The 22558-nt window shown below is 43.7% G+C and overlaps 3 protein-coding genes and 2 long non-coding RNA genes across 8 annotated transcripts; 1 reads left to right on the plus strand and 4 right to left on the minus strand.

Annotated features, from left to right (window-relative positions):
- Nucleotides 1-44: 44 nt before the first annotated feature.
- LOC136199234 (galactose-3-O-sulfotransferase 2-like) lies at nucleotides 45-1193 on the minus strand. The gene has a single exon (XM_065989406.1). It carries the CDS (start codon nucleotides 1191-1193, stop codon nucleotides 45-47), a length of 1149 nt encoding a protein of 382 aa, XP_065845478.1.
- A 1252-nt stretch (nucleotides 1194-2445) lies between these two features.
- On the plus strand, nucleotides 2446-5873 carry LOC136198836 (uncharacterized). Of its 3 annotated transcripts, none has more exons than XM_065988879.1 (18): nucleotides 2446-2530; nucleotides 2603-2695; nucleotides 2767-2961; nucleotides 3020-3056; nucleotides 3122-3336; nucleotides 3526-3619; nucleotides 3687-3755; nucleotides 3809-3937; nucleotides 4050-4229; nucleotides 4287-4418; nucleotides 4478-4529; nucleotides 4580-4639; nucleotides 4691-4856; nucleotides 4914-4955; nucleotides 5004-5060; nucleotides 5120-5283; nucleotides 5335-5489; nucleotides 5543-5873. In XM_065988879.1, the coding sequence occupies exons 5-18, from the start codon at nucleotides 3160-3162 to the stop codon at nucleotides 5761-5763; spliced, it is 1698 nt and encodes a 565-aa protein (XP_065844951.1). In that variant the 5' UTR covers nucleotides 2446-2530; nucleotides 2603-2695; nucleotides 2767-2961; nucleotides 3020-3056; nucleotides 3122-3159; the 3' UTR covers nucleotides 5764-5873. The 3 variants fall into 3 exon arrangements, with proteins under 3 accessions (XP_065844951.1, XP_065844953.1, XP_065844954.1); XM_065988881.1 differs by having other exon boundaries at nucleotides 2906-2961; XM_065988882.1 differs by having other exon boundaries at nucleotides 2446-2461; nucleotides 2906-2961.
- A 6480-nt stretch (nucleotides 5874-12353) lies between these two features.
- Nucleotides 12354-13218, minus strand: LOC136198884 (uncharacterized). The gene is made up of 3 exons (XR_010672914.1): nucleotides 13085-13218; nucleotides 12965-13034; nucleotides 12354-12916 (listed from the first exon to the last, which is right to left on the minus strand). It is a non-coding gene; the product is annotated as an uncharacterized lncRNA (long non-coding RNA).
- A 62-nt stretch (nucleotides 13219-13280) lies between these two features.
- LOC136198885 (uncharacterized) lies at nucleotides 13281-13764 on the minus strand. 2 transcript variants are annotated; one of them, XR_010672916.1, is made up of 3 exons: nucleotides 13652-13764; nucleotides 13525-13596; nucleotides 13281-13447 (listed from the first exon to the last, which is right to left on the minus strand). It is a non-coding gene; the product is annotated as an uncharacterized lncRNA (long non-coding RNA). The 2 variants fall into 2 exon arrangements; XR_010672915.1 differs by having other exon boundaries at nucleotides 13281-13452.
- A 4771-nt stretch (nucleotides 13765-18535) lies between these two features.
- Nucleotides 18536-21214, minus strand: LOC136199235 (uncharacterized). Its single transcript, XM_065989407.1, has 6 exons — nucleotides 21146-21214; nucleotides 20899-21090; nucleotides 20491-20838; nucleotides 20218-20439; nucleotides 19513-20169; nucleotides 18536-19450 (listed from the first exon to the last, which is right to left on the minus strand). Exons 2-6 carry the CDS (start codon nucleotides 21038-21040, stop codon nucleotides 18570-18572), a joined length of 2250 nt encoding a protein of 749 aa, XP_065845479.1. The 5' UTR covers nucleotides 21041-21090; nucleotides 21146-21214; the 3' UTR covers nucleotides 18536-18569.
- Nucleotides 21215-22558: the final 1344 nt, after the last annotated feature.

Here is a 22558-nt window from a genome sequence, read left to right on the forward strand (position 1 = left end):
TAGAGTGTCCAATATGTACTGCATGCTAAGCCGTTGTTCAACGTCTAATTGGTATCATTCAGTCCCACCCTTTCATACCATTTAACCATCTGCGGACGGTTGTGCTTTATCTGCGACTTCATACTTCCGAGATCTTTGAATCCTTTTCCCTTACATAGAGCTACCATTGCTTCTTTGTACATTTCGACCTCCGCAAGAAAATCGTCTGTTGTTTCTTCTTCTTTACGAATTTTTGTCAGAAATACCTTGAGGAAATGTTCGTAGATAATAAAATCGGCGTGCAACCATTGTCTTAAAACTTTCTTGTGTTTTTCTCCTAGAACATTCGCCTCGTGATGTGCAATGAGCGTTTCGTAGTCCGATGCGTTCTCGTCGCCGCTCTTGAAATCCGGATGAGAATTCGTTGGCATGCTTACAACGTCACTAAGATTCCAATTCATTGTTCGGCGCAGCATTATAATGGATTCCTCACTATATTCCATGATCATGACCAAGCTAAACTCTTTATCCATTTCCTCGATTTTGGCGCGAACGTCACTGTGGGAATACGGTGGACTAATTCCCATTTCATATGCCATAGAGTTCATGATAAGGTAGTGTTGTTTGCAATTCTGAAGCTTGGAATAATATAAACTGGGATTTTCTAAGACTTCAAGTGGGGTCACGCCTAGGCCACCAACACAACTTCGAACTTCCGGATAGAAATCAATCGCCGAAAGAAAAAGCGTTTCAGGATTGCGAAGAACAGTAAAGTACACAGGGTTCCTTATAAGGTGGTTCGTTACATTCGGCGTAAAGCGAGAATGCTCGATGAGAGCGTTGTATTCTCCTGGGCGGTGACGATGATAATACGTGCTTGGATCAAAGTTTGGGCCAAAGCCGTAGGAAAATCTCTTCGGCACGACTTCGATTAGATGGTATGTTTTTATAACCTTTCGGAGCATGTCTCTGATAGAAGAGCCGCCAGTCTTGTGTGTCTTAATGAAGACGAAGTTGCGTGTCGGCTCGCCCAAGTGACGCCCGTTGGGAAAGAAGATCTTCGAGTCGACGATCGGTTTGAAGTTGAAATAAGGCGAAGTGCATTCAGAGCTGGTGATATTATCGCCGCGTCTGGCGAGCAGTAGTACCGTGAATGGAAACCCGGCGACGATGGTTAGGATGAACGTGACGGGAAAGTTCAGCGTGAGTGCCATGAAAAGCGGGGAAGAAGCTGAAGACGTTGGCGTATGATCGAGGGGAAGCGGATCGAAGCCAATTAAGGTTAAATGACATGGATGCTTTTCATGTAATGACTTGCACCTTCGAGGCCTCTTCCGGTTCCACATAAGTCAGATACCGCTCCGTCCAACTTATAAGCGTCCAATACGCGTTCGAAACGATTTGAAACGATACTTTAACGCGAATTAGACTTATATAACAGTTCTTCGCCTCATTTCGAGGCAGGAGAGTCGGCCCATCGGATCGGGAGGGCGTGGATGACGCACGGTGATCTTGAAAGAATAGTTTCCTTCTTACGTCATGTTGTTTGCGTCATGGTCACGCGAACCAATCAGCGACGAGAAGTCCAAAAGCTGCTGACTCGCCTCTGATTGGCTAGAGCTACGTCATCGAATCGGTTGGGTCCAGCATTGAGCTACGCGGCTTGCCCGTATGTAAGCGCGCGTTAGCTCAACTCAGGCTGGACCTTCGAGCCTACGATGCAGACCCTTCTCGCGCGCGTTGCGGGGCCAACAGTGGAAAATTGCAGCACGCCCAGCATCGCTTGTAGTTGTTGAAATTCTATGCCTGGGTTCACCAGGTTGTTAGGATATCAATGGAGGCAACACTGCGACTCGTAATAATTTATCAATATTTTTGAAATTTTTAAAATGTATTATTCAAGTTGATGCTCCAAAGGACTCGAATGAATACTCATTTTTAACGTTAAGCCCAGTCTGATGGTTCTAGCTTTGATCTCGAATTCGAGTTTACAGTGGAACTTTTCTACAGCGACGATCTAAAAGTTACAATCGATGTTCCTGTGCTGAAGGAGAATGCAAAGGTTTACCGGGCTTTTACTGTCGTTCCTTCGCGGGGAGTATATGAGGTGCTGAACGAGTTTCAATAAATCTAAATCCTCGACTTGGCTTTGACATGTCTTAGTCTGTTTTTATGGTACGTAGGCTCTAGTTGGGTTCCGTTTGTTTTGCCCTCTTTGTTTGCCTATGCTTTATATAGGAACTATATAGCAGGCTCGTTCATGATTAGTAGGAATGTTTATTTCTTTTGCGTAGTGTTTACTAATAGAAAGAACTTTGATGCATGTCTCTGTGCTGGAGGCAAACGCGGACGTTAGCAGGTCTTTCCTTCGCGCCCCGTTTTTGATACGGGAGATCTAACCGTAAAAGGACCATTATTTGCGTCTTCGAGCAGTTGTTGCACCCTTTCGCCATCCCAGCGGGAAGAAAATCGGAGTTAACAGGTATTGACTTGCAGGAAAAACTAGCGATTGCCAAAATAATAGCGGATTCGGACGAGAAAGGAGTAGCTGGTAATATCCCGGATACGATCGAAAAAACGTCGAATTCACCGGCTTTTCGATTGCTCTTGCACTATCCTACAGAAGGCAATCTTGATTTCCAGTTGAGGAGCGTTCGACGAAATTCCCAAAACGCCACTTGCGACGACATTTCTTATTCGCGCGACAATCACAAAGGTTTTGATGCGCGAAGATCTCCGTCTCACCCTCTCTTAGTGCCATAGAGTACTTTTTAAGGCTTCTCTTAGGTTAAGAGCTTGCATTTAGGCTACGTTTCAACCAGATAGTACATGCAGTCAACTATTTAGTTTTTACTCCGCGAGGTCACTCAGAGAGATTGAGCCGCAACTATTGGTTATGTCCCAAAAGGCGTACGTTGCGTTTTAGTCTAAGACTTTGAGGCTCTTTACGAGGCGTCGTCATCATTGTCAAATAAAACAAAGGTACATATAAGTGCCAGGGTTTTTTTCGAATTGACCCAGCACTGATTGAAGTCTGTAGGCTACGCTGCTCTGGATTTATACGGCATTATGTCAGGGTATCGATGATCTGTTACATCTATTCTAGAAACCGTTGAATTTGATTGTGTTTACGTCGTCCTAGAAATTAGATGCAAATTAGTTTCACGTGACGTCATTCGGATGGGGAGACGTTGGATGTTTCTTTTGCTCGTCTTTCTCTCAGGCGTCTCTGCAAGCCCAGATGCACCGCTGTTTCTTTACTACAGCAGTGCAAGAGAGGATGCTGTCCTCTACGCGACAGAGAAAAATCTCAATTCGGTTACACCGGACTACAAGCTTATTCGAAACTGCTCTCAGGCAAGAAACAAATATGATTATTTGCTTTTCGACCTAACTTACATAGAGTCATTCATTAAAAATACAGAAGTTAGTTCTAGAAAGAGTTCTAACCTTTGACTCCTTTACAGAACATCCTTCCTTCTCCCTTCTTCCGTAGTGTACGTCTGATTTTCTGCAAGATATAACAGGTTGTTTTGTTGTCTACAGGTTGTCTCCAATTCTTCTCTCGTCGACGGGGCCATTCCCTTGTACACATACTTCAGCTCTCGCTATAACGATACTGCCAATGTCGCAAGTCCAGGTGCAACTGACAATCACAATCTCTCTTATCTGCTTTTGAAAACACTTTGGTATCTTGTTTTTTTCAGAGAGCATTGCATACGTGAAAAGCAGGAACTACCAATTGGTTGGGATTGAAGGATACATCTACCCTAATGGTACCTAATCGAAGTGTTATTTCTAAATGACTATTAACGTCATATTCATTCAGGTTCATCGGCTGACAGAAGGCCTCTAAAGCTCTACTGGAACAAAGAAAGATCCGACCTGTTTCTAACTGGATGTGAAGCTGACGAAAACAGTGCCCTTGTGTCTGGATATGTATTGCAACGAATCGAAGGTACATGCATTGCAAATTTAGGATAGATCATATCAGAATTTTGAGACTCTGCTACGTAACCAACAAGATTCTTCACAGTATGTTTCAAGTAACTTATCTACTATACATGTAGGATATGCCCCAGTAGTGTGGCACGAATGGGCCAACACGCCTCCGGCGGACTGTCCTTTCAAACAATCTGCCTTACTCCAGGGCATTCAGATGAGCTATAGAGCAGGCATATATTGTCACGCAGACACGTGGTATCCGTCGTGGAGTAGCGACAACAATTTATATTCAATGTGGACAGACGGTACGTTACGTTGCAAAAAAGTGCATAACCTTTGACAACTTCGTCTACGCACCAAAGGCTCGGTAAAGGGGCTCGGTGGAGGACATCCCAATAACACCACCGGTTTTGCTGTCGCTGTTGGAGACGATCCTCTCAATTTGACAATAACAAACGTTGGTACTTATAAAAGCTTTTCGAGTCCTTACGAAGGCAAGCAATGCTCCTTTACTGGTTCTAGCGTTTAGTCATTGGATATCTCTATTTCATAGGTCGGTATCCGTCAGCTAATTTGGTCTACAACGGTTTCTGGTATTATGGAACGTAAGACTCTCGACAACTATAATACGTAGATATTTTATCTGAGATTTTAGGTATGCGGTCGACAATTATCACAGCCCTCCAGATCCACCCCCATATTGTGGAGATGGATGGTGAACTCGTCTACATTTAAAAATTTCTTGACCCAATTTCTAAAATTATAGGTGTGATGAAGGCCCGTTTTTGGACTTTCGTTATTCGTCTATTGTAAGTCCCAGCAAACCGCCGCAGTGGCACGAGCCGCGTGTGAATATGAGCAACGCTACGGACAACTTATTTCATCAGTCGAGCAAGAACAATACAAAAGTCAAAATGGGTTCAGTACACGTGGTCAGTTGCTACGGTCCTCTATTGTGGCTGTGGGTTAAAACATGGTATTTTGTCAAGGTTGATTTTGGCAAAAACATGGAATATTCACCGGATCAAAAGGTAGTCTTACATCTCAAAAAATCTTTCTTAAATTTTAGATGACATTAGGTCTACGTGATTGGGCACGGTGCTAATCTTTCGTCTGCTCACGAGTCGTGGATGCAGGTTCTACCTCCAATGAATCTACAACGCTTCTTTAGTTTTCTCATCTGACCTATGTTTAGGGAGATCAAGTTTACTTAGCCAGAGGCATACCCGATCCAGTTCAAATCAATAACGAATCGGCTTGGGAGTTCTACAACGGTACTTCTGAGAGTTGGACTAAGACGCTCGACGAGTCGCTGCCTCTATACACTTGGCTTAATCGATCAGGCATTCCAACAATGACGTAGAAAGAGTAGCTCGTTCTCATCCATGTCATTTATACGTTGGTATTTAGGTATTTGCCGGTCTTGAAAAGATACATCATGTGTATAACGACTCCAACTGTTTCTCCGTTTTCCGCCAGTCAGTTCGACACTTATCTGTTGGAATCAGTCTCTATGACTGGGCCTTTCAGTCTTATAACATACATGAAGGAGTTTGGGCCGGAAGGTATTACAATAAATTCGGTCGCACATCGCCTAATTTTTTCCGTTTTAATTAAGGTTATTTTGTTAACATTCCAAGCAAATTTGTCGATTCCCAAATTGAAAAGATTGACGGCGAGTTGTACTTAAAGTTCTACCTCTCCTATTCGGCTAACTATTCCAAAGCCATGCGCAAAGTGACGCCGAATCCACCTGGCTCCGGTTATCACTGGACATTGATGGAATCGCGTTTCAAAATCAGCAATTCAACCGCAAAAGACTTGCTTTTCACGGGTTGAGACCATCAGAACGTTTGTGTCAATGACTTTTGAATGTTTTTGTAAGAGCTTGCTTTTGCGCTTTTTTCTGCTCGTACACTGTATGCGTATCGGCCATGCGCTAATATATATTTGAGGCTTTAGACATGTCGCCGACGCCTTTTGACATGACTGCTAGCGGCCATTACTTTAATTAAATTAACAAGCCAATAGTCCGTTAAAAAACCAAAAACACCACTGTATCTTAAATAATTTTATTTGATTAATAATATTAATACTATTGTTAATCTTGTTTGAAACAAAACGGTAGTCCAGCGCAAATACCCGCATGCAAATCCCATTTTCGGTAACAGCTAGGATTCGTTGCTGCATGCAGCAGTCGGCGGGCAAGCCGTAGTTCTAAGTTTCACGCATGTTTCTTCTTTTGACCTAAAATATTGATCGTTTACTCGCAAATTCATGACTTTGCGCGTCCGGTTATTCTACTTTTTAGCATGAAAAAAAGCTGTGCTCGATATGGCTTGCTTACATTCGTCCTTATTTCGCTACGCGTGCTCGTGGGTACTTTAGGAAGAGGGAGACTAGAAGACATTCTCTGGACGGCCGACGACCGTTTAGCTAGGGGTGTTTTTTCAAATTATCCGGGATATCAACAGATCTATCTATCCGTCCGATCGAATCCTCTCGTATCGCGGCAATCGTCGATGTTCTCGGCAATCGAATCAGTGCCTACTCAGTATTGTTCGATACTTGAACGGCGAAAAAGTGGAATTCCTGCTCGAATGAGGAAACGACGTTAGTCGCTACCCGATCTCCCGTATATATCTACAAAGTCAACTTCACCTTCTCTTCGATTGCTCTTACGCCATATCGTAGAGAAGTGATCCTCATCTCCAGTCAAAAAGCGTTTGGTGAAAGCCGAAAACCGCTCCTCTCGATCGCGACGTAAGCAAGACGAGACTCGATCTCGCGGACAAACAGCTATAGAACAGATTTGAGGTACTAGGAGATCCGTACCAGCGTCTCTTTAGTGCAGTACACAGTGCTTCAGAGGCTTGCTTGACGTTCAGAGCTTGCAGTTAGGCTACCTTCCAGTTTAGAGTCATGTAGTCAAATATCTAGTTTCTTCTACACGTTTTTGCCTGTATGTGACGCGATAAGTCTCTTCGTAGGGTCCTGAGATCTCTGTATCTAAACGTCTGTCAAATTTGATCACGTTTACGAAACTTTTTAAATATATAGATATCTGCAGTGTGTCGTTTTTTGAAATTCCATTGACGAAAGTGGCAGAATAGCTCCAGACGACAAACTTGACCATTCAGTAGTGAAACGGTAATACCGGTACGTCAATAGATTTTCAAAGTAGGAACTATATGTCTTAGTTCTCAAATAACGTAAGCAAACAAAGAGAGACAAAACAAGCAAATGCCAGTTTGTTCAGGAATACCAACCTATTCAAACTTGTTCAGGATCTCATACTCTCCTTGAGAAGGAAGAAGAGTAAAAGCCCGGTAAACGATAGCGTTATCCTCCACCACCGGAACGTCGAGTGTTGCTTTCAAATCGTCGTTGTAGAAAAGTTCCACTCTAAACTCCTCTAAAAAAGTAAAGGTGGAACCTTCAGGCAATGGCCTAACATTGAAAATATACTCATTCATAGCATTAGGCGCATCAACTAAAATATCCATGTGAATATTTAGGGAACAATGAGACAGGCTTACGTGTCGCTGTGTTGCCTTCACTGATAATGGAACAAATACTTCGGCTTGGACATAGAACTTCAACAGTTACAGTCGATGCTGGATGTGCTACAAGTTTCCACGGTTTGCCAGTTAGACATGGAAACTCGCTTGTTCCAAGGCACTGATATTCTTTGTTAAAATAAATAACTTTGCATTTACAGAGAGAGAGAGAGAGAGTATTAAATCTTACCGACTGTAAAACCAATGACATTCTGACCACAATTTTCACTAACGTCCACTTCTGATATCGAGTTGTTTATGAGGCTGCTCACGAAGTAGACTTCGCACTCTTTCAACGAAACGCTGCAGCTAATACCAAGAAATATAAGCGAATTCTTATAACGGCAAATGTTGATACTTTGGTGTCTTCTCTGCACTGACGCGTTCTACGGAACTGTACCGAAGTCTTTTGTCCTTCGTTGAACTAATTCACGGAAATATGTCAGAGCAATTTTTTCAAAGAAATTTAAATGTACATTAGTGTGGCACGCGCTCTTTCTATGGCAGCAATAGGACAGCTCTCTTCCAAGATATTTCTTAACAGTTACGTGTATATAGGTCATGTTTTGTCTAGACATCCTTTATCGTCGCTTACTGCTTGAAAAACGGTTGAATAGTCGCCAGTGCTTCTGTACTTGGTGAGCAGACAGCAGATTTTCTACAAGTCAACGGAGACGTTAATTTTATAGAACTTTCCGTTTTCTGAGCTAGTACAATATGTTCGCAGTGAGGTGACTTGGTGAATTGAAACGTTTCCATAAAGTACGACTTTGGCAGTAACCATCATCAGAACTTCCATTCAATAAACTGTTCAAGAAATTTATACACATTATTTCAAAAACTACTTCTGTCTCTACTTGAAGGCACAGAAGACAGACGTGTTGACGCAACAACGATCGATATTTATTTTTCTCCTAGTTATTGTAGTTTGAAGGTGCCTCGGGCTGCAGGAGTTCGACAATCCTGGGGACGCAGAAACAAAGAGAAAGGCAGACGAGGTACGCGGTCGAAAGCTGATACATCGACTAATCGAGCCCACGGGAATCGATGTGTCAAGCAAAGACTCCTGCCCAGTATAGTAAAGACCAATAAGAAGGGAACTGATAATTCCTGGCACGGTGTGAAAGACGACTGCATCCACGACATTCTCAGACGTCAACAAAAAATTAGGAGAGAACCTAAATAACATCAGAAGTGAAAGACTTTATCATATGTTTTGCAAGTTCCTACTTCGAAATAGGGCCCCTGTACACCGAAACGGCCCCGGTACCACTAGGCAATCCTGTAAATATTGAATCTGCTTTGGATACCCTATTAGTCTTGCCGAAGACGTAAAATCCAGTGGAGCTCGTTGTTTCTTCGGACAAATCAATAACTTCAGATGCCCAAGGGCTGTCGCTACCGACAACAAAGACGAATCCATTGAGTTTTGTCGATCCGATACCGTAGTCCCAAAGCTCGACCATCTGGAGTCTATCGTTGAAGCTGGTTTTCACGTCGACTTCATTGATGACGATAAGGTGAAAGGGGTCGTAGCACGCCGTCGGGTTTGCCGGATCCCAGAACGAAAAGAAGTCGCAAGAGACGTTGCGAAGAGCGGTTACGTTGGCGCAATCTGCCCGCATGCGCTCGCAGAAATCGCGACAGGGTCGTCGTACGATGTTCCCTCGACCACCGAAGAGAGTACGACATTCGGGAAAGTAAAGTAAACAGGCGAAGAGACTGAGATCCGGCGAACAGGAGTCTGAAAGGGTGTCGGAGTCGAATGCTCTTGTGAATGCTGATTCCGCCTCCGGAGCGCCACTGTGACCGAAATCGTTGGGGAAACTTGATTGAAGTAATCCGTCGTCTGTGCAGGTGGGAAAGGTGACGGAGACGTCACACAAGGGATTACCACTAGAGATAGACGAACTAGCAACTAAGAGGATAACGACAGAGACGAAGCGAGCGAAAGCTCGAGCGTTGACGATCATTGTACTTGCTGCTATAAATAGCGTTAGGATACGAACGTACGAATATTCTAGGAATCGATGTTGACACTGCATGGGGCCAGAAGCCTTCCGCAGCTAATTGGTATGATGTATATATGCAGCTAAATGACTCAAGAAGTATGATCATATCCTTGGTTGCATTACGTAACTTGCTGCATTATTGCGTAACTTCGCTCTGTTCCGTCGCTACAGTATTGTGAGCTATAATATTCCAACGCGATATTGCTAACTACTTGCATCATGCTGCACTGTTGAGCGAATCTAATCGTTAGAGAAACAGCCTGTTAAAATTTACAATGCACCGAACTGGCGTACATGTAAATATCTCTTTTCATTTCTTTAGGAAGTGAGGAAGTGTAATGTTGGCGAGCTGTTAAGCGCTTGGAAATTAGCAAAGGTACATTTGCATTTAGGAACATACAAAAAAGTTCCCCAACATAGCTCGTGACAGATTCGTGGAGATTGACTTGCTGTGTGAAATTTCAGTTTTGTGAGCTTTTCTATCTAATCAATCGTTGTTTGTCGTTTTCGTCGTGTTTGTACTGAATCTGTAAACTGGTTGATGAATGAAGTGTATTTACGTAGATAAGCTTACGCATGCGTACTCTGAGCTCTATATTGTCTGCCCATTTCTCACGTGAGCCACGTTAGGTCTTCTTTTGGCGTGGTTTTAGTATCCGGGAGTTTAACTGAATGTTCTTTGTCTCTACTCTCCGTCCTGAATCCTGTTTCCCAAAGACTTCCCGCGCCGCGTGCTCCTCTCTGGGACTCTAGCGCTGCTGTGAGGAGCATGCAGGCTAGGATTTGTCTTAGCGATCGAAGACCCTCGCGATTTGGTAAGCGTACGCTTTATTTTCTCGGTCGGCATACTCGTACTCGTTGTCGATCATCCTTGTCGGAGCACGCGTACCTAGAGCAGCGTCGCGCGTCGAAGCAATGCGGGACGTGGCAGTTTGTACACTCCAACGTCTTTTCGCCACGCACGCGGACTCAACGACGCGCGTATTATCCGCTCGCATCTAAGCAATCCCTCTTCGCGTGCACCTGCCCTTTGTTTCATTTCATTCCCTTACTCTTTTTCTCTAGTTCTGAGACGAAGACGAGACGCAGAATTGCACGAGCGATGTCAGCGCGACGACCAGGTTCGCATCACCCCATTGGGACCCCCATCGGTGTAGGCCTACACCTAAGGGGCGGGGCTCCCTGTGACGTACACGGCGCGGAGTGCCTGCGATGCCACTGCCCACGCTCGTGGGCATAGAAAAATTTCCGACAGTCTAACCATTAGATCTGGTTTCCAAAAGTTCAATCGAGGGCGGGTTGGGGTTCGCGAGTGGGGGCTGGTGGTGTTTCAGCGCACAAAGCCCACTTGTGTACGTTGCAGGAAGTGTAGCGGGACAACACTTTGGCGATATTTATTAGTGTAACGGTAATATATAACCTTCCCCGTTTCGTGCTTGGTTTGCATCACTACGCTAGTTTGCACGGGTCCTCTCCCTTTGCATCAAGGGTTTAGTTGGCGGCTGCTAGTAGGGTAGGGCGGTTTGTGTAGTAGGCTTAGAGCTCCTTCTCCCTCACGTGCTTTAGCTAGCGGCCGCCACGTGCTTTAGACCATTTTTCAATGGATTTTTGAGGTAATCTAGGTTGATTAGTATATAGGCATATTTTAGGTCAATGGACTGATGAGGTAATCTAGGTTTTTATCACGCGATTCTTTTAAATTTCAGGGTAGTCTAGTTGGTTTTCTTGTTTTCCATGCAGGTTTTTTATTTTCCATGCAGGTTTTTTATTTTCCATGCAGGTTTTTATTTTCCATGCAGGTTTTTTAAATTCTTTGCAGGATTATATTTTCTTTGCAGGTTTTTATTTTCTTTGCAGGTTTTATTTTCCTAATAGTTTTTTTATTTTTTTACAGGTTTTTAGTTTCTTTTCAGGTTTTTTTTATTTTGTTTACAGGTTTTTGAATTTATTTGCAGGTTTCTAATTGTCATTTTTACCTTTTCTTTTTTACAGGATTTATTTTACTTTATTTATTGATCTATTTCTCTTTTTTAGGTTTTGATGGATCTAATAGAAATTCAATTTCAGTGGTAACGCCAATTGAGAAAGATAAGCATTTTCAGTTATTTTGAATTTTTATTGACACCGTGTTGACAGGTGAAATACCGGTTGAAGAAGAAATGCCTCTAGAATAGATAGAATAAACGTTTTTGGCATGTTTTTTTTGACTACGTAGTGCATGCTATTTTTTCTCCTGATCTCCAGGTAATGGAGACGGGAGTTGATGAGGACTGTGCAGGTGCGCGCGTGCTAACCGTCGCTGGAGTGTTTCAACACGTCGCGTGCTGCTTTCACGCTCAGCATTTTATCGCGACGCGCGGCACGTGACGCGGACGAGGCGACGCGCGTAATCCACTCGCATTTAGGCAATCCGTTATCGCGTGTACCCGCATTTCGTTTCATTTCATTTCTTTCTTATTTTTCTCTAGTTCGGCGACGAAAAAGAGAAGTACAATTCCACGTTCGGTGCCAGCGCGACTAGTTCGCACCACCCCATTGGTGGCCCCCGCCTGTGTAGGCCTGCACCTAAGGGCGGGCTTCTCTTGTGACGGCGCCTGCAATGCCGCTGCCCACGATGACGGACATAGAAAATTACCGATGAATGAGAAGAGAACAGTAAAAGCGGCTTTGTTCTTCCTTTTCATATTGCAGTTTTTAGTAGTTGGTTCTTTATAGTAGTAGTCGTACTAAGTAGATGTAGAGTAGCAGAGACATGGTCCTGAGCATGACCATTGCTTTAAATTCGAAACTGCTCCGGGGCCTCGTCTAAACGGTCTCGTGTATAGAAGAACCGCGTCGTAAACATAAACGTGTCCCGCTATATTTTATTAAATAAAACACGGAAATAAACCGGAAATTCAGAAAAAAAAATGCGCATGAGTCTCCCTTGTTTTGCTGTCCACCTGCACGCACCGCAAGGGTCCGCGCAGGCTTCGGTTGGGTGGGGGTCAACCTCACTACTCCCCCGTCGGAGTTAGAGCCTATTTAGTCTCCTGGCTCGGACGCCTGGGACCGGCGGCGCTCGGGTTTGAGTTCCGTCGGCCTGATTCCAGGGGGACCGCTATTGTAACCCACCGCGTCTTGCCCAAGTGGGGTGGCAGTTTATCACTCATGCCACTGGAGTAGGGGATTGAATCCCCTGCGTTCGAGCCACGTTTCACCTCTCTGGCCCAAGAGTTGGGCCGGTTTTATTTACGCACCTCGGGGCCCAGAGGTGAAGGAAAACATTGGCCAGTTCTTGTTGAGCCTGGGAAAACACAACAGCTTCAATACTCAGACACAGTTACCTTAAGATTGCGTTTCATATTGAAATGAAATTCTTTGACGCTGTTGGAAACAGCTGTCATAAACGACAGGAAAACTTCTTCTTTGAAGACTCTCCTGAAAATAATAGAGTCAGACTAGAAATGGTGCAACAATAATATATACGTTGGTTCAGTAGTTGTCTCACTGTCGCGGAACTCTTTAATTAATTTTTTTGCCCTTACTGTAAAGTGACCTAAAGCCAACTATTTTAGAAAATATACGACAAAATTGTTAATCTACTACCATATCGTAGATCACTAAGGAAGAAGACAAGTTTGAAACGCCGCTTTTTAGTTTGACGAGGAGACAGCTGCATGACGTCTGTTAAAACCATGATGGATGGGGTCGGAACAGTTTCTCTCTAGGTGTACCTTAGTGTTTTCTTCCCTAAACGAATAAAAGATCAGTGTAACTTTCTAGTGTATAGAGAGCATTACGGCTTATGTCTTTGCAGCAGAACGTGTCATTAATTAAGAAAAGGAAGACTGCTTCTACTCACCTTCTTTCCCTTTTCATTTTATTGTTCTCCATCTAGTTCTTCTCTTAGCGTTTCCTCTTCTTTTGTTCTCGGCCTCAACAGATACGTCACTCATCCACATGGGAACACTGTTCTAAAAAGAATTGATTTATATCGACTTCAACAGGTGATATATATTATATATATTATATGAAATTTGCTATACACGATCCATGTCGTTCCTTTGTACTAGTAGAGAGGTTTCAGCGCTGTTTGATCGTATCCCTTCACGCCTAACCTATTATACGTTACATGAGAATGAGTTTTAGAAAGTAAAGCTGCACGGATCGCACGGGAGCTGAGTCTTCGCACGTTTTTCGTTGAAGAGCTCGAAAGCAAGTCTGCCAAAGCAAGACACCCGTGAAGTGACATCGAGGACGACAAATAGCAACGATGGCGCTGTCAATTCGACCGAAATATCGAAGAAAGAGCTCGAACGAGAAAAATGAAGGCTATATAACGCGCGCTAGTGGCGAAAGTAAGTCCTATGACCATTTTTCTGCACATTTTCGCTGTCTAACTTACTGCATACTGTAGCCTGCATACAGAGTCAATCCGTAAGTAAAAGTTATTATGGTCATTATGAATAATAATAAATTCTCTATCTATCTCTGATTAGATCCAGTTCAAATCACGTGTTAGGTGCATATATGACTCCGTGTGCATAGATGGGGGGGGAGTCGCTATTGTCAAACGACTAGAAGTCGTCGGCGGCGTTGGGAGTGGATATACCGGTACTCGAAAAAGGTCCTACTCGAAAAAGGTCCCTGTCCCTTAAAGAACACTTGACGACTCTGAAAAATTAAGAACAGGATAAAACCTTTTAGAATTTACGACTGCAGCTGGGAGAATTACGTGTGTTAAGGGTAATTACGACTGGACCTAATGTTGCAAAACGTCAAATCACGAGTTGAGAAGGAATCTCGATCATGGTTGCAACCAAAGGTATATCACTCTGTACAGATTTTATAGAATATGTTGGATGTTGGATGTTGGTTACCCACCCTTTGAGCCTATACATCGCCGCTCTTCCGGCTTATATAATGGCAGGTGATTGCGAGCCAATGAGGAGCGCTCATTAGAGTGGTGTATATCTCACTTTTCCGGTCTACATGTATATACACTCATTCGGCGTATACACCACTCTTCCGGCTAATATACCACTCATCCGGGTTAAATTCGTTGAATTCGCGCTCCTGATGGGCTCAGGCGGGGTCGGGCAACGACCCCGTCCTCGTGCTCTAAATTGCGTATCCCTAGTTGTGTAACATATGCCTATACGCTACTCTTCCGGCCTATATACCATCTATCCTTTCAATTCTGCTTTTGTTATAATAACAATAATAAAAATATTAATTGGCTCGCCGTCTACAGACGTACATGCCTTAGTGGTGAACTGTCGATCGTCTTGTTTATGCGTGACAGCGTCTGCTTGATTCAGGTACATCGTCCCTAAAGAAGGCGAAAAGTTTAAGTAGGTGAATTCCACGTGGTCGCTCAGCAAAGCGAAGAGCTTGCCGTCTCGATCTACAGGTGTACACAACACCAGGTGTGGAATGGGTAAACGAAATAATGCTCGTAAGTTACGAAGGCGGGGTTGTGCTATACTCAACGAAGCGAAGAGCTTTGCAGACGGACACAGCATGAAGTCAAATGCATTATAAGTCGAAATGTCGTTTTGCTAATGCGTGACCGTGTCTGCTTCGTGGAGGTAAATGGCAATAGAGAAGGCGAAACGTATTACTACTTGAGTTCCCCGTGGTAGTTCAGCGAAGCGAAGAGCTTGCGGTCTCTACAGCAAATGTGCAGTGACATCATTTTATAGATACGCAGATATAAACTTGAATTGTAGGTCTACCCAAAACTGATGCGGCCAAAGACAAAATCGCGACGTATGAGAAGAAATTCTTGCTCCCGTTAGCAACGTACTCTCGCAATGCCCAACCCGGTGTTTTGCCGGATGTTCACACAGATGTGCTCAAAGCGCTGTCCGACGTCCAACTCGATCTCCTCTTCGCTAATAATATGCGCGAGAGCGCGCCTCTGGAACAATTGTTAAATAGATTGGTCAAAAAGATTCTTATGAGCTTCTCCAACAGCCTCGACAAAACCCGCGCAGCAGTGTGGAAAATCTAGAGCGGAAAGATTTGGACATTCGTCGGAACACCCAATCAAACTTTAGTGCTTCAACAAAATATTACTAGTAGTTCTGAAGACTTCGTAGAAAACATAAATACGATTTTTGAGACAAATTTCGGCAGAGATACGAGGGATTCAAAAAGAGCGGCCATAACCGTCAGCAGCAATTTTCCTGACTTCATAAATCGCGAACGCTTCAAAGCCGCATGCAACGCTACAGGCTCTTGAAAATCAAATCATTTTTTTATTTCGATAGGAGGATTTCCTTTGGATATGATGCCTAATCAGGACTACATCGAGTTCAGCAACTCTGGCACCTTCGATGACTTTCGCTCATTTGTGAATTATCTGAGCCCAAGTATTTAAATAGAAGTGTTATGTGTTGAACTCGCTGCAATTTGATTTTTCGGAACAGTTACAGTCGACGATCTTTGTGGAGTAGCTGGAGCCCCAGGAAAGCACCATCTCTTCTCCAATTTTTCTGTTGCGGCACGAGGAGCCTAGCCCTGGCTCGCCACCGTTTTCGTTGGTAAAAAGTACGCATGCGACGGCGTTCTTCTTGACAACCAGTGGGTAGCAACCAGTGCCGACTGCTTTAAAAGAGCGACTACTTTCAACTACAAAGACTTTCATCAGGTATTGAGTGCATTTATAGAAATCCAAGTTGGACAATACGAAAGGACAGGCAGCGACGATGAACTAACAATAATCACGAACAAAATCTACTTTCTGAGTCGAGGAGATAATTCACCGACTGGAGGGAATGGAACAACGAGGCCGTTCAAGCCGGATACACTCGAAAACAACGTTGCTCTAGGAATGCTATCATATCCCATAGAGTTCAATCTCTTTCGAAAGCCTATCTGTGCGCCGAATCATTTGGTATACAAAACGATGATGAGCGATGAAGTGATTGCCGTCGGACAGCCCGCCTTCCTAGTAGGGTATCAATACGTAAAAGGTGGTAAAAAAGTCGTTTCGAATGTTCCCATTGAGTCGAGTGTAGTTATAGCAAATTTGTCTGAGTGTAGGCAGAGGTGGCCTCAAAAGACTATTGTAGATACGACTCTGTGTGTTCGAGGCATTCCTGGAGACATTTGCTATGGAGGTACGGGCACACCTCTAATGTGTCAGGATCCTGCAACGAACAGGTACGTTCTGTGTGGTGTGGGCAGTTTTGGCTTTGAAGACTGCGAGGACGGATACGCCGTCTATACGAACATGAGGAAGTACGAAGAAATGATACGCGACGCTAGAAACGAGTTTAGAAAGATGATTTTGAAGAATAAGCAAACAACGCCTGAACCTTTCGACGACGTCGATACAGAATTGCAGCTTGTCAGCTAGAGACCGCATGTCGTACGCGAACGTAGTAGAAAAATTCCCATTGTACCTGCTAGGTAAAAAATACTGTTGATTACGTACGTGCGTCTCGTTCAGTGTAAAGATTCAGAAGTCAATTCACTGCACTACTACGCCAAAAAGAGAGAAAGGAAGCGAAGAGATGAAATACACTATTGCATGATATACAAGGCCAGCTGACGTACCGTACATATCATCCTTCCTGAATGTATTTCGATCCGAACGTTCTATAGGCAACGCTTGATTGCTTTCAGAACTTAGTAGTAAATATATACAGTACAAGAGACCAAACACCGATTGCTCCTCATTCCAGTTCAACAGCCACATTCTTTACTTCAAAGGCCACTATGATGTCAATTCTGAAATTAATTCTAACGATTTTTGAGCCCCATTTAGATTCCATCAATTTAAAAATACCTGAACTATGAAAACTTTTCGTACGATTATTACATGCTACCGGAATATTTGGTGTACAAAAGATGACGTTGACTGAAATATTACGTGAAATTGTTTCTACAAACGAAATTTGGCTTTCTAACGTTAAGTACTAGAAATACGCGAACCAAAAGTTTGTCTTGCTAACCTGTACGAAACAGTGAGAAACGCTCCCCTAAATCTACTTCGACAGCTTGAAACATAATCTCCAGTAAAGAGAAAGGGAAGAAAGCTTGTGCGAAGCTTTCTTTTCTAATACTATTATCCATTTAGACATCTGGTATATACCATATGTCTAAAGGGACGTATATGAAATAGTAAATAAAGCTTCGAGAAAAATTTCTTCCCTTCCTCTTTACAGTGTGCAAGCCACAAGTGAGAGGGAGGAAATTCAAAGAACAACGGGTTTCCAAAAGGGGGCACGCACGCTTGAAATCGATCGTTCCAAGTACCCTAGCCCCTACTTTGTTAGCAAGACGTCCATTTTCGTCGTTACTGTCAGGATTGGGTACCATCGCGAGAGATGAGGAAATGTTTCCCCAATGAGGGGCTCCATTCACTGCCACAACGACGAGTATTTAAAATGCGTCGAGCGTCGAGCGCTAAACGAGAGAAAATGGGCTCGGTCTGGCGTAAGCGAGGAGGGAAAAGAGGCCCCCTTTCTCTGCTCGAGCGTTTTTCGACTCTCGTTGAATGCAAATACGCATACTCACCTACCTCGAAACAGAAGAGACATCAGATCTATTCGCCTAGACGAGAATTCCAGCCGTTTTCAGAGTTCAGAGCATCTATGTTCAGAGCTCCGCGTTACTAGCGCGCGTTATCCCTAAAGTAGAAAACTCCCGTTACATTGTAAATTTAATCAGAGCCAAGATATTTTCACCTTTGTGCCTTTCTGAGAAGTGTATACGTATACGGCACTCAGACTAAATACGCTAATAATCATCAACTACAATACTACACAGAGAAAGAATTAACCTTTGGCTGCGTCGTCTCACACAAGCGAAGAGAAATAAATAAGCAAAAAGACGTATCTTATTATGTGTGTCAAATGAAACAGTAAGACAACCGATTACCAAACATATATTCGCAACAAGCTAATTTGGTTCATTTGCCTTCAATTGCAGTAAAGGCTAAGTAACATTTATTAGCAAATAACGAACATTTAGAAGAGACGAAAGAACAAAAGAATATGACATGAAGTGTATACCTACTGGCAAGAACAAGAAACAAAGCTAGTCCACGGTCACAAAGAAAGTTTCACAGAAAGTCTGATCAGTAATGAGACTTCGTATACAGACGCGACTCCATTAATGCTGTGTCGCGTATCATCTCTTCGTACTTTCTTATGTTAGTGTATACGGTGTATCCGTCCTTGCAGTCCTCAAAGCCAAAACTGCCCACACCGCACAGAACGTATCTGTTCGTTTCGGGATCCTGGCACATCAGAGGAGTGCCCGTACCTCCATAGCAAATATCGCCATCAATGCCTCGAACACACAGATTCGAATCTGTAATCGTTTTCCCAGGCAGCCTCTGCTTGCACTCAGACAAATTAACTATAACAACACTTGACTCGATAGGAACATTCGAGACCATTCTTTCGCCATTTTTAAAGTATTGATACCCTACCACGAACGCCGTCTGTCCGACTGCAATCATTTCATCGCTCATCATCGTGTTGTACTCCGAATGCCTCGGCGAACAGATAGGCTTTCGAAAGCGACTCACCTCTATTGACGAGTCAAGCCTTATAACAGCTATGTTATTCTCGAGTGTATCAGGTTTGAACTTCCTGATTGGGCGCGAGACTTGTATTCCAGGTGGTGGATAATCACCGCGAGTTAGTACATCGATTCCGTCGTACGTGCTCGTCGTCATTCCGTCGTCAGTCGCGCTGCGATTGTATTGTCCAACTCGAACTCCTATTTTAAAACCGTTTATTTTTTTCAATACTCTGGTAAGCGTCTTTTTGAAACAGTCGGCTCCTGTCACTACCCATCGATTGTGAACAAGAGCGCCGTCGCAGTCGTACCCGCCGCTCCCAAGGACAGTGACGAGCCAGGGCCAGGCCCCACGCGGTGCAACGGAGAATTTCGAAAACGGATGGTGCCGCCCTGGTGCTCCAGCTACACCGCAAAGATCGTCGACAGTAGCTGCGAGTAAATAAAAAGAACATTACAACGCAGTTCGACACACTGTACCCTGTTTTATATACTTGGGCTTGTGTAGATAACGAACGTGCGAAACTCGTCGATGGTGTTCAGAGGAATGATTTCAGCCGCCATACGTCGGATGCATAACGGAACATCCTCTTTAGAAAGAACGAGTGATTTGACGTTTAACTCCTTGTTACGCTTTGTTGCAGCCATCAGGCGTTTCTCATTAGTAGCCGACAAAAGTCTGTCATTCACAATCACAGCCATTCTTTTTGCAGCTCTCCGCTCGCCCTGCAATCCCGCTTCAAACATCATGTTAATGTTTTCTACAAGAACTTCCCAATTTCCTGAAACAGAACTAGGATTTCCATTGAGAACGTTAGCTTCACCGGCTGTGCCGGTGAATTTCAAAATCGTTTCGCTTGAGACAACCAAGACAGCTACGTGGGTCTTGTTTGCGTCGATGGGAAAGTTCATGATCGTGTTATTCAAAAAGGTTTTGTACACGTCTTCAAGAGGACTTTTCTCGCGAATATTGAAAGCGAAAAGAAGATCTAATTTGACGTCGGACTGCGCGTTGAGGATATTAGCCTGATCGTTGCATCCGAGATAATTCTGGCTAGGCTGGGCGTTGAGAGAATACGTTGCCAAGGAGGACAAAAATGCATTCTCAAATGTCTTCATTTGGTCAGATACCAAATCAGTTTTAGGTAAACCTATATTTAAAATATTCAATTGTATAAACTTGCATAGAATGACTTTACATCTTGGGAGAGGGACGTTCCATTCTGAATTAGCCATACACGTGGCGACACTGTGGCCAACAAGACTAAAACCGTTATTACAAGAAAAGCTCACAGTCGACAGATGCAAACCATCCCTAGGAATGTAACTGTAACTGAGTAAACCAAAGCTATATTTTAGGATGGATTCTCTTCGGAATGAAACAACCCCGTTTTTCAAAACAATTACAGAACATCGAGCAGCTGGAAAAAAAATTCCACAATTGAAATGTTATTAGAACTATGGGAACGTACGTTGGCATTTTGGAACAACAGTCCATCCGAGAGCCTGGCAAGTCATGTTTCCTACTCGCGATGCTACGTACTGGATCGATGCGCCAAGGTGTCGTTCCGGAAGCCTCCAATCTAAAGGAGCGTAAGTGCAAACGTCATTGGTATTGGCCTTCAGTTTTGGTGCGTCCCAAATGACATCAAAAGGAAATGGGATTGAGACATTTTTTCCCCAGTAAAATCTGCGCACGTTAAAATAGCCTTTCTTGCATTTCCACTCGACCTGTTCGTTGTCGAGAAATTCAGAAGGCCTATTTTGGGTATAGACAAAATCCCCGTTGTCGATAGTAGGTACATTGGAACACTTGATTCCTGTCAAAAAAATACAAAGCCCTTGATTAAATATAACCAATTGTCTTTCCATTTCCGAACTTTGGCACTGAGGAGGACTTGAATGATCCCATTCGCCGTCAGGCTTACACAGTCGTGTTGAATAGTTGTCGTAAACGTAATAGCCTTTATTGCACGAGGTAGAAGCCATTCTGTAGCAGGATGCCATAACTTGATGCGTCATTGCAGATTCTCTTCCGTTGGGAACTGCCGAACTATTACATGTAGTGACACCTAACAGAGAGCGTTTTTAAAATAGCTTTTGATTTAGCTTAGTAGAAACTCCTACCGCAGAGTTCTGCTTCAAACGGCTTGACGTTTGACAGTAGAAGACGTCTTGTTTTTGTACTTGTAACAGTAATCGTCTTTTTGTTTCCTTCTAAGCCACTGATCGTATCTGAGTCGCCTTTGTTGTTCGAAATCTGTTCTTTAAGAACGCTGTTGTCGGCAGAGATGTTGAAAAATTTCAAGCAGGCTAGACGATTTTCAGTTCCGCAAATGGTCCAGTCCACCATTACATTACCAGACGGCAGTTGTATGTTCCCTGCGACAAGGTTCGAGAAGTAATTCTATATATAGCACCGTATATAGATAAGTTACGCACTGTCAGTTGTGTAAGAAATTCTAAACACCGTTCCACTTCCCATATAATTATTCAATTTGAAACGAATTGTCAGTCTGTGAGAACAAGCAACATACTGTTTGGGAAAACCTGGAATAATTGATTGTCGAGAAAGAGAGGCGAAGACTCGGTCTGTTGACGTATCTACAATCTCGAGAAACACTCCGCCTCTCGCTATGTCAAGAAACTCCACAGTAGCAATCATTCGATCGCACATGCTCGGAACGCCGGAAGGCAGCATCAAAGGCTGAAGCATCCATTCGCAGTCGACGGTTCTGGCGTAGCCCATATATCTCGGGGCAAGATACTCCAAGGTTCCTCGTCCTCTTGGAACGATGTGAGGTTCGCACGAACTTACGTATCTCTCATCCTCAATTTCTTTTGAAAACGTCGGTGCAACGACTGCACTTAGAAAAAGCGCGTGAAAGAGTCCCAGGAATGTCGCTTTCATTGTATCGTCGTCTGCTACGACTAGACTACCAACCTTTCCGCGCTGGTCGCCGTTTTGTAGTCAGCTCTACAGGAAATGGAATGAATATTGGTAGTCAAATGGTAATGTACCTACTTCCTCAATCAAGCTCTACTCCCTCTGATTCTGTTTACGCGGACACGATCCCGAATTCATTACGATACAGATGTCCAACAGCCGGTGCTAACACAATAAAAATCGTAGCATGAACTCGACCAATGCTCTAACTCGACCAATGCTCTACAGCAACAGAAAGCCATTGTCCCTTTACGCTAACTAATGCTTTTCCAGAACCAATGGCACGGAATTCGTGAGATCTCTACATGCAACGACTGGAGGGGAAGCAAACAAGTGCAGAATACCCCTGTCAGTAACACCTGCTACGTGAATATTCGATATTAGGTAAACTACCCGTCGACACCTGGTAATTACAAGCACCCATACTCTAGCTGCAGTCGTAAAGATGCTGCAAATAGATCAGATCCTGTGGTGTACTTTAGCTAAACTGATAGGTTCAGCTGTTGTTGGCGCTGATAAACAACATCCTCACTCTCGTTCTCGCTTTGAGTTGGTCTTGCCTAGTATAGACGTCTATAGCGAAGCAACGCTGT

This window comes from Oscarella lobularis, chromosome 20 (assembly GCF_947507565.1).
Source record: "Oscarella lobularis chromosome 20, ooOscLobu1.1, whole genome shotgun sequence".
NCBI classification, from domain to species: Eukaryota; Metazoa; Porifera; class Homoscleromorpha; order Homosclerophorida; family Oscarellidae; genus Oscarella; species Oscarella lobularis.